General features: G+C 40.9%; 1 protein-coding gene across 2 annotated transcripts; it reads right to left on the bottom strand.

Moving 5' to 3' along the window:
- Positions 1–3,806: 3,806 nt before the first annotated feature.
- Positions 3,807–7,352, bottom strand: LOC113320379. Of its 2 annotated transcripts, none has more exons than XM_026568294.1 (4): positions 7,080–7,352; positions 6,556–6,752; positions 5,777–6,130; positions 3,807–4,889 (listed from the first exon to the last, which is right to left on the bottom strand). In XM_026568294.1, exons 2-4 carry the CDS (start codon positions 6,748–6,750, stop codon positions 4,179–4,181), a joined length of 1,260 nt encoding a protein of 419 aa, XP_026424079.1. In that variant the 5' UTR covers positions 6,751–6,752; positions 7,080–7,352; the 3' UTR covers positions 3,807–4,178. The 2 variants fall into 2 exon arrangements, with proteins under 2 accessions (XP_026424079.1, XP_026424078.1); XM_026568293.1 differs by having other exon boundaries at positions 7,106–7,350.
- Positions 7,353–11,221: the final 3,869 nt, after the last annotated feature.

The raw sequence follows: 11,221 nt of genomic DNA, 5'->3' as shown, positions 1-11,221 counted from the left end.
CGGCAACAGTCGAGGGAGCGTCGACTACTAGAGCAGCCTCCGAGGCCCGAAGATTCTTATCCCACGCTACTGCAACCTGGTCCTTGGGAGACAATTGCATCATCTTACGGGTATAGGCGTCAGATTTCTTATCACCCTCCACCACAGGAGCTGGATTGGGTACGAACATCAAGTTCTTCTTCTTAAACCAAGCTAAGATGGCATCATCACCCTCCAGGATCAGTGACTGAGGAAAATCATCTCCAGAAGACCCAACCGAGGCCTTACCCACGTCCGTGAATTTAGCACCCGAAGAGTTCGAGGCTACTCCTGCGTCCAAATCTGGAAGGTCTCTAGCACCGCTCCCCTCTGGAACATCACTAGCATCCACGACTCCCTTACCCTTCCCGTCCACCTTGTTAGAATTACCAAGCACATCCCAATCATCATTGGGGGAAAGCAGATTGAACTCAGAAGCCAGGCCCAGGGTAGCGTTTATGTCAAAACCATCCTCCGCAGAATAAATCTGACCGAAGGAAAACTCCTGAGACATAGCAGGAATTTCACCACCAGCACCATCATCACCAAGGCCAGTCCTATCATCACCAGCATCACTGCAACCCGCAGGATTAGCTTCGGCACCAGCATCATGACACCCTGCGGGATTAATCTCACCACCAATACCGCTGCCACCAGCGGTAGTATTCCCTTCAACAAATTCATCATCATCATGACCGGGAGGGGATGTATCAGTACGCTCTTCTATGACAGACACATCTTCATCCTCGCCAAGCTCAGTCACAGGACTGTTAACTTCTTCATAAACCTCCGCCTCCTCGATTGTTGCAGTGGTGGACTGCTTGGGATTTATCCTCCTCTTCTTCGTCGCCTAAAAAGACAAGGCACAAGAATAAAAATCCCCGCCTTTGAAAAGAATTCAAACTGCCTCAACTAAAGGACAAGGCATATAGAAATCTTACCTTGACAACCGCAGCATTCTTCTCCTGAAGATCAGCATCGGAACTCTCTTCGTCATCTCCATCAACAACATCGAGGGCATATTGGAAATTCATCCCCTCAAAATTCAAAAGACAAGGACGGAAATTCCCATAACGAGCAGGAGGATCCGTACATATCTGGCTATCTGCGGTAGGACGCCATCCTTGCGGACCTGGAACCCACCCCCAAGCCCAGGGACCAACAACCTCAATAACAGTTGCGTGACATTCATAGTCATGATCACGCTTGATCCGCTCACGAGTAGGAAACACCAGTTTGTTAGTAGAATTCTCCGTACCCGGGACGTACTTCACCTTAGCACCACTTACTTCACTCAGAAGGCGGATCTCACCACGAGGAGCGGCAATATTCCGAAGACTCACACTCCACGGTTTATGATTCTTACTGTTAACATAGTCACCGAAAGACTTGTTAAAATTCTCAGGCGTATACCACTCCCTTTCCTCAGGGTTGGGAATATAAAGAGTCATCATTGTCTCTCCTTTACTCCGAAGATAATACTCCCTCAGTGCACGAAGATAATTCCCATGAAGTTGGGAAATAGAGCGACAATGTGTGTTCTTCGAAGAACCCTCTCGACCAGCCAGCACATCATAATAAAAAGAACCCCCGGACTTGTACAAAGGCAACATAAGACCCGCTTCAAAGGCCCCCACCGTGGTCAGCAGATGAAATTCATCAAACTTATACGTCGATATCATCTCATAAGTAATATCATCATCAGCAGCGTAAAAACGAACATCGAATAGTTGAAGACCATGTTTTTCCTTGAAAACCTCCAGATCAATATGTTTGAAGGTCACTTTCTTCTCCCCAACAACGACGCTGTGTATCTCCTGAGAAATATCCTCCTCCTCCACGGGATCAGGCGCAGAATCCTTTGAAGGGTTTCTATCGGAAGCTTTTCTCTTAGGTTGAACCTTAGATGCATCAGTTTTCGAAATCAATTCTTTCGAAGACCTCCCCTTGGGTTGAGACACTGGAGGGGGAGGTAGAGGATGTTGGTGAGACGCGGAAGGAGGCGCCACTGACCGAAGAGGTAGGACATCCCGCGTTCTCTTAGGATCATCACGCGGATTAGCTGAGGGACGAGAAACAGCATACCGGGAGCCAGGAGTCTCTTTTGGCCGGTCCCCCTTCTGCGTATTCCCTCTATGCGACTCACTCCTCTTAGAAGTTAAGCGCCTCTGACCAGAAGAAGACGAAACCCTATGACCACGGGCATCACCTTGGGAAGATTTAGACGAACCTCCACCAGGCGGAGAAACATCAGGATCCCTACGCGGAGGAGATCTACGCGGACTAGCGGTGGAGTTTGATAAGAAACCCGCGGATGATCAGCCATGTCTGCGTAGTACACAAACAAGTTTCAGATTTCCGCGGATACAAAACAAAAATCAAAAAATCCAATTTTATCCAGTTCTTCATAATCATGAACCAGATGGAAAATAAGAACAAAACCTAAATAAAAAGAGGAAATAACAAATAGGGGCAACCATGCACGAAAGACGATATTATTACTGTTTATAATGACGAACAGGGGCAATCATACACACATCTATATACATGTTCTTCATCACAAATACATATAGCAGCAACAGAAAACGAACATATTTTTCAAAAGATAATCAAACACAGTAGAACCACTTACCTATAAAGGAAAAATCAGGGTCGTAAAGAAAGCTTCGAGGAACAACAACAACAACAACAGAAAAGCTCCGAGGAACGACAACAGCAGCAGCAACAAAGACAAAAACAACAGCAGCAACAATTAATAACAAGGAAACAAAAGCAGAAAACAAAAATTCTGAGGAAAGAGAAGGAATGAAATTTATGACTAGAGAATTTCCATATTCCTTCTCATATATATATATAAAGAGAAATAAAACCGCCCCACTACCTAAGAAGAAGTTATTGCAAATAGTGGGGAACGTACCCTAAAATCTAGGAAAATAATAAAGATGAAGAGAGTAACAAAGAGAAATAAAACCACCCCACTACCCAAGAAGAAGTTATTGCAAATAGTGGGGAACGTGCCCTAAAATCTAGGAAAATAACAAAGAGAAGATGAAGAGAGTAACACGTTTTTTCGTCCCTCTTCGACTAACCGCCCAGTAGGATGAAAAGGGGCAAATTGTAGGTACACATTTCATCTTCCGCCACGTGTCCACAAAGACACACGTGGAGGACATGCGGGTGAGAACATCAAGATATGATATCACCCGTGGACAGCCAAGAGACGCGCCTTATCAAGATAACGTCGCCACCCACCAGATCCAACGGTAGAGGATCGAGGAAGACGGAAGCACTAGAACACTGCGAAGCACTGAAGGATAACCCAAGATTCACTTTATCCTATCCCCAGAAAGATCTAAGATCTACGGCTGAGGATAGTCAGACTGACGCAGACAAGACAGGGGCAGAGGACAGCTGTCTACCGCGGACAGACATCTCAACTACCCGCATTAAATACCCTCAAACAACATATGTGTCAGTCAGCCTGTGGAGGAAGCGCAGATAGCACTGAATATTCAAACGGAACACGCAGAGAAGACCAAGAACACGAAGACTTCTGCGTAAGCGGCACAAGACACAAGAGGATAAGGTTATAACGGGCCTCAGAAGTGGACCCCATGTAACCACCCTATATATACCCCTCTCTCCCAAGTGAAGAGGGAGGAAGAAGCATTGAGGAGAGAATAGGAGAGAGACAGAGAAATAGAGAAAGTGTAAGTGAGGTTCCTCCTGCTACGCAGGCTGATATTGGTCTCAAAGTCATCCAACTATTTCTGTAACCCTCACAAATATAAAGAAAAACCCAACCCTGGAGATAGAGATCTGAGGGAGAATCATATAAGTTAATCGTTTCGTCTATGTTCATACATCTATACTTTATATATTTAATTCGTTACTTATGGCATATAATGTTCGTACATTTTATACTTCGTCCACTATTTATCTTATTGTATGAGCCATGGACAATGATTGTAGTTGATGAGACGAGGAAGAGTATTAGAACTCTAAGTCAAGGATTCGACATAACCAATCCATTCCCTTCAGGCGCAGCCTATTTACTGTATTATCATGAGTCTGCGCGCATTGTTTGTGAATACACAGATGACATTAATCTGCGTGTTCACACAGCAATGTGAACAGAAAGAAAAGATGACTCCCTGGTCTTATTTCACCCTCGTCGACATGGGTTTGAAAGCTGCCAAAACAACAGCCACCTTACAAACAAGAAACCCAGTCATCCCAACCAATATTTCTTTTGGCGTCAAAGCTACCGGTGATATATCTGACCCGTACTTTACCACCACAACCGCGAACACCACAGCCAACGCAAATCCTGAAATAGGGCCCTGTACTCCTGCCAATAGTTCATTCAAATTCTCACTATCCCTTTTCAAAGAAACTGACGAGGGAGCTGATAACCCATCAACTGATCTCTGCAATAACAATAGATAAAGGAAGCCCACACCTCCACCAGTTAGAAAAGCAAGGCCTGCCCTCTCTCCTACTGAGATGTCCATGATCCAGGAACCAGCAAATATAAGTACAATGTCGTAAAGTAGTAAAGATAATTTTAAATCGCCATACTCTTTCATGCTTTCTTCATTAGATTTTTCACGGTCAACGATTGAAGTTGAATCGCAAATACCCACTTTTGTTAAGGACGAAATGTCTCCAGATAACTCGGTTATAGTACTTGGCCTCAGTTCCAACATCGACGTGTCAGTGCCATCTCCTATGTGGATATCCTCAACGTCAAAATAAAACTGTAAGCCACAGCTAGCGTCTAGTTTACCTTCTTCTTCAGCTTGAGTGGACTGAGGTAGACACCCATTGATTACAATCAAGTTGATACCTCCTAGCCTCCAACGACCTGACTTCAGAAGATAAACACAGGAAAATATAAGTTGTTAAATTCCCATTCAATCACTGATAATAATGCTGCCTAATTTCGAGTGTCTTAGTAGCAGGCAGATCTCTTGCAATTATAGTTTACTGCATGAAACAGAATCTGAGAGATAAAAGAGGCATGACAAGGGAAGTAATAAAACAATGATAATGAACACCATGGCCGAGCACTAATCTAAAACTACCCGACACAGCTCCCAAACAGAACATTTCTTTGTACTGCAATAGAAAATAGAAAAGGCTAAGATGCTTTACAGTATTGCAGCTTGCTAATGCATCTCATACTAGTGAAGGGTGTAATGGTACAAGAAACGATATGCCGCAGTGGATTGTAAATTCGAACCAGACCAAGTTAAATGTACAACCCAGGGAACTCGGATGATACCTGTTTAGAGCTTTATACATATTCCTAATTCACCTAATTGTAAAGCACATCATATCATGCTATAGATATGTAACACATTCTGATTCAGTTCTCCCTAAACGTGGTGGACAAAATGAATACTAGTGTTGATGGTTAATTAACAGGATGGTGGGTTTTCATTTACCCATGCTAAATGAGACCATCTGACCAAGTTATTATACACAAATTTAGAACCTAAGTTGCAGGACTGCAGCACCCAGTCCTCCTTAATTGTTGAGGCAGCCAGGATAGATCATTTTGAGATCTCCAGGCAATGGTTTATAATTCACCAGCATAGCAGAAAACTTCAGCACTAGCCTGAGTTGGCAACCAATACCAAGATCTAGGGCACAATAATAATTAAAAAAAACAGTGCTTAGTTGAGCATATGTTTTTAAGTAGGTGGAGGCGGGGAAATGGAGTTCAAACTAAGCTTTTCTGCATGAGACCAACCTGACTCAAGACCGATCCAAACAGCTTCAATTTTCCCAGTTTGGGTCCATCAAATTTAAACTCGTCACTAGAACCTCGCTGAAAGCAACTGGAGTTGTGACCACATTCTTCGTTCTTGGGACTTGCTGCAATTCTCTGTAATAGAGAGTTACCATTTTCGTCTATCAAGCAAAACATTACTCCAGCATTTATATCGCTCAAACATGAACCAGAGAAGTTACTCGTACGTAATTCGATGATGTATACCGATCGAGATTCATCACCTCCAAGGAGTTTAATGAAATCATCTGGTGAAGACTCAGTCAAGAAACTTGCTTCAGTGGATGGCAGAAGACGTTCAGGTCTCACATAATCCTGAAAATCTGAAATGGAACTTGTTAATCCTAGAAACACGAGCGCAAAACGATGTTATAAGCAGACTAGTAATATAGATTAGCAACAAAATAAAAGAGTAGCTTGCATATCTTGCCTTCCCCTTGTTTCGAAGAAACTAACACCTAAAAAACAACTGTTAAGAGTGATGAATCTCCCTGCTAAACTGTATCCTACATATCACGTGACAAGGAAGAGGAAGATTGTAGGAGCTTCTCTCAGGTCCTGATGGATACGGAACATTCCAGTGCAGTAGAACCAACAAAATAAGTGGTCCAATTCTAGAAAAGTCACTGAGCCTAAAAAGTTGGTCATATGTTATCTATCTATCATTCTATTGCACATATAAAGTAAACCTCTCATCTATCAACCTTCGTAGAATGGGTTTTTTGTGTTAAATCAGTTACCTTGAAAAACAGATGGCTTTGAGTAGCAAATGAGGCGAGAACACCATTCCGAAAGCTGGCGCTGATTGTTTCAAATTTGGGAACTGCAAGCTGGTAGATTTGGGAGGAAAAAGTAGTAGTAGTGACGTTACCCCATCTCCGACGAGAGCTAATTCCAACTGAAGAGGATAAATTTATAATAGAAAGTCCTCCCATCCCTGTATGATTGAAAAATCTATAAGCTTCTCGTATTTTTTAGTAAAAGAAGTATTAACCTTACATAGGTTTCCTTCTGATAGGGTTGACAAACCATTAATCTGTAAGTCTATGCAAACAATTTTGAAGGTAGGGTTGGCCTTCTATCCCATAATTATACAGAGAAATTCTTCATTGATTAGAGAGAAACGAGAGAATGATAATCCAAAACGTATGTAATTATTCAACCAACTCAGAAATAGAAAGACTATTAAGGTGTAATCATTGAATTGATTGCTGAAATACTATGAGCATAAAATAAGAAGAGGAAGAGAAACCACAAGGTTCACCTGTTGTTTCAAGAAGAGGTAAATACCTTTGGGAGATCCTTACAAATTAGCAGAGATCGTAGAGTTAATTAAATTCGGACTAAGTTCTGTGGTTCCTAGTTCTATTAAGAAAAGATGTCCGAGTCTGATTGAGAATATATGGAGTCCGATTTTCTTCACATCCCACGAGTTTTCAACTTTCGTATTTTGATTTGATTTGAGTAATTGCGTAAGAGGGATGACCGAATGAGATGCTCACCAGTCACCACACAGTAACAACACCAAATTTTTATTAGGAAGTCAGTTGTGCGCAAACCAGTAAATTTGAGGGTTTGCAAATCGCCACAGCCGATGGATAGTCATGTCGTTCGGTGGAGTCTCTACCTCTCGATGGTGTCTCCGAATTCATTTCCATCCATGTAATTTTTACACCCCAATTCTCATCCAAATTTATTTACAAACTCGCTAACTGCGTGCATTATACATATGGTTTCTCGATTTAGTTCCTAACCTTATCGAAGTAATGATAAAGTTTGTGGTTCAAAATTTTATAAAAAGAAGATAGATTAATTGTTGAAATTTCGTATATTTTACACAAGATTCTATCAACGGTGCTCAACAATAAGGATCACCCCACTTACTTGAGAGAAATCTTCGAGTAAATGAGAAATTACCAAATGAAATTACCCCGGCAAAAAGCATCTTTGGAGTTACATCGGGCAAGTTCATTCCTTGGTTACATGGTAACTCATCAAAGAAAAGTAGATCCAACAAAAGTACGGGAGATTATGGAATTGCCATCCTCAGCCACTGTGAAGGATGTTTAGAAGCTCAACGGAAGATTGGCATCTTGAATAAGTTCATATCAAGATCCTTCGATAAGTGCAATCTATTTTTCGATGAACTGGAGAAAGGAATAAGAGTTCTTTTGGAATAAGTTCATATCAAGATCCTTCGATAAGTGCAATCTATTTTTCGATGAACTGGAGAAAGGAATAAGAGTTCTCTTGGAGTCAAGAGTGCGAGGAGACGCTTCAGAAAGTCAAAGAATATCTTTCCACTCTGCCCATATTACAGAAACCCGAATCAGGAGAAATGTAATACATTACCTATCGTCTACCGATACATGTGTTAGCGCTGTGTTGTTTCACAACGAGGATGAAAAGGAGCATCCCATCAATTTCATTAGCAAGATCCTCACTTCACCTGAGAGGAATTATAAGAAAATCGAGAGGCTAGGTTATCCTTGGTATATGCCACCCAGTAGTTGAGAACGTACTTGTTCGCACAGTTCTACTGTTACAAAGTCACCTACCGAATCTGTTTTGGACAATGCGGAGAGAGCCATGGGAAATTTCCTAGTGGATTTCCAAATAATATTGAATGAGGAAGCTGAAGAAATACTAGGAATGGAAGACGAGGTGGATGATCCACTCGAGCTCCCCAAACTAGACAACCCAAAGTGATGGAAGGTATTCGTCCATTGATCGTGCAATAAAAATGGATCTGGCATCGGGATGGTTTTCATCACACCATCACGATGAAGAATCATACATAGCTATAGACTAGAGTTTCCCTCCACTAGCAACATCATCTAGTACGAGGCCGTAAACACGCCATGCGATTGATACCTGATTTGGAAATCTCCAAAGTGCGAGTGACCAGCGAGTCCCAGTAGTGCTCCGATAAATCAATGGGAGATATCAAGTCATCGACCAGTGGCTACAAAAATACCTACAGCTAGTCGAACGTTATGTTAAACATATATATAACATCACCTTTCAACATCTTTGCAGGAGCAACAAATAGGTATTTTGATGATCTAGCTTGATCTTCATCCATGATGGCGGATCCGTAAGTTTTCACAATCAAAGTAGGCAAGATACTTTCCCTTTTGGTTCCAACCACCTACGTCAAAGAATGAGTTCCTGATCAAGATAACTGGAGGACATCCATCCGGAAATACCTGGAAAATGGAGAATCTCCAAGTGACCAAAAATACGCTCACCAAGTGATATCGGTAGCAGGAAATTACGAACTTAAAGCTTCCCCAATGGTGGTTGTGTGTGTTTCCTAGGTGGAAATACAAACAAGACATCCTCATTCCAAGTTTTCCTTATGTTTAGGGGGGGAAATAGTTCATTTCCAATGGTGTTGTTTGTGATTTTCTATGGATTAAATGTAAATTTTATTTTTAGTAATTTTCGGATTTTATTAGAGCCAAAAATGGTTATTTAATATATTGAAATTAATTTTAGTTAAATTAAAGCTTACAAGGATAATGTATAAAACTAGACATTCACCTTGACAATGTCCAACAAAAATTAAGCCATGTCATCTTTACATTGATTTAAGAAGTTGGGGTTGGAGAAGATTGAAAAAGCGGGGGTTTAACAACCACACCCAGTATAGCGCTTAGCAATTTATATGGAAAAACTCAAATATACTTTTAAAAGAATCAACTACCAGTCAGACTCAATCTTAATAAAAGTATATCAAAGAGTTATATCTCACTTTTTCGATTCAATACTTACTCAAGCAAATAGAAATCTGTGAGTCTAGTTGAATACAAGAGAAATCACTTGAACGGTACCAAAGACCAATGTTCAAGGATCAATCAATTTCAATCAACAACCAAAGGTTGGATTTCCCAATTGATCGATTCAACGCACAGCCTGTGATATTTCAATTACATAACAAAATATAATGTTGAAAAGAAATAACACAGACACCAGAAGTTTTGTTAACGAGGAAACCACAAATGCATAAAAACCCTGGTACTTAGTCCAGATTGAACACACACTGTATTAACCCGCTACAGGCGCTAGCCTACTACAAACTAACTTCGGTCTGAAATGTAGTTGAACCCCAATCAATCCCACACTGATCCAAGGTACAGTTGCGCTACTTACGTCTCTGATCCCAGCAGGATACTACGCACTTGATTCCCTTAGCTGATCTCACCCACAACTAAGATTTTCTACGACCCAAAGTCGAAGACTTTAACAAACAAATCTGTATCACACAGAAAAGTCCTTATTCCTTGAACCAAAGTATGCGTACTTTGTTGATCAGGAAAACCGAAACAAGAGCTGTGAACTCAGTCCGCGAACTCAGTCCGCGAACCCAGCCCGCGAACTGGAGGAGGTTCTCATCCCGAGAATATCTGTTGGAGTTTGTGAACTCCTTCCGGGAACTTAAGTCCGCGAACTAAGTCCGCATACTTGATTTTGTTATATCTAAAGACGATTATTTGTGAACTATATTTTTATTAACTAAGGAATGCAAATTGCAAACCGTGGCTATAAAGTTCATGAATCAATTAGAGTGAATCAAGTCGTTTTTGCTTCTATTATGTCTTGTATAGTTATATAAGATTTATACAATTGAACAACTCTCTAACTAGTTCATTTGAGTCATTTGAACTAGTTATGGTGAAGAAGAATATGGTTGATATGAAAGTGCTCATATGGCTAACCATTTGGTTAACTACTGTTGAACCAACAAATGTACATGTTTGGGTACAGTTACAAACCTAAAATCGTGCATTTCATTTGTGTGTAACAAGTTAAGTTTTCGATCCAACGGTTGAAAGATATTAGCTTGAATCTAATCAGGTTTTCATCTAACGATGAATATTGAATGCTTTGTTACTAAGCTAACATTGATTGCAAACTCTGATTTGAAAGACTATATAAGGGAGAAATATAGCAACTGGGAAACCTAATCCCAGCACCTCTCGTGTGATACTAGTTGTAGTATCTAGATTCGATTCTCCTTTAACCTTAGGTTTCTTCTCGAGACCATGTAGGTTAACAACTTGAAGACTTCATTGGGATTGTGAAGCCAAACCGATACTACTTTCTTGTAGTTGTGTGATCTGATTTTGCCGATTCTATCGTGTTGAGTACAATCATAACGATTGGCTTGGGATTAATATCTCCGATAGGCAAGATATAAAAGTAGTCACAAACATCTTCGTCTCATCATTGTGATTCCATAATATCTTCCTGCGTCGCATCGATTAAGATTATTGTGAGGTGATTGATAATTCTAGGTTGTTCTTCGGGAATATAAGTCAGGGTTATCAATTGGTTCCTATTCACCTTGATTTATCAAAAGACGGAACAAAAACTTGTAGGTATTTCTGTGGGAGACAGATT

Source organism: Papaver somniferum, chromosome 11 (genome assembly GCF_003573695.1).
Source record: "Papaver somniferum cultivar HN1 chromosome 11, ASM357369v1, whole genome shotgun sequence".
In the NCBI taxonomy this organism is placed as follows: Eukaryota; Viridiplantae; Streptophyta; class Magnoliopsida; order Ranunculales; family Papaveraceae; genus Papaver; species Papaver somniferum.
The sequence above is the reverse complement of the archived record's forward strand: the minus strand, read 5'-3'. Positions and strand labels throughout refer to the sequence as shown.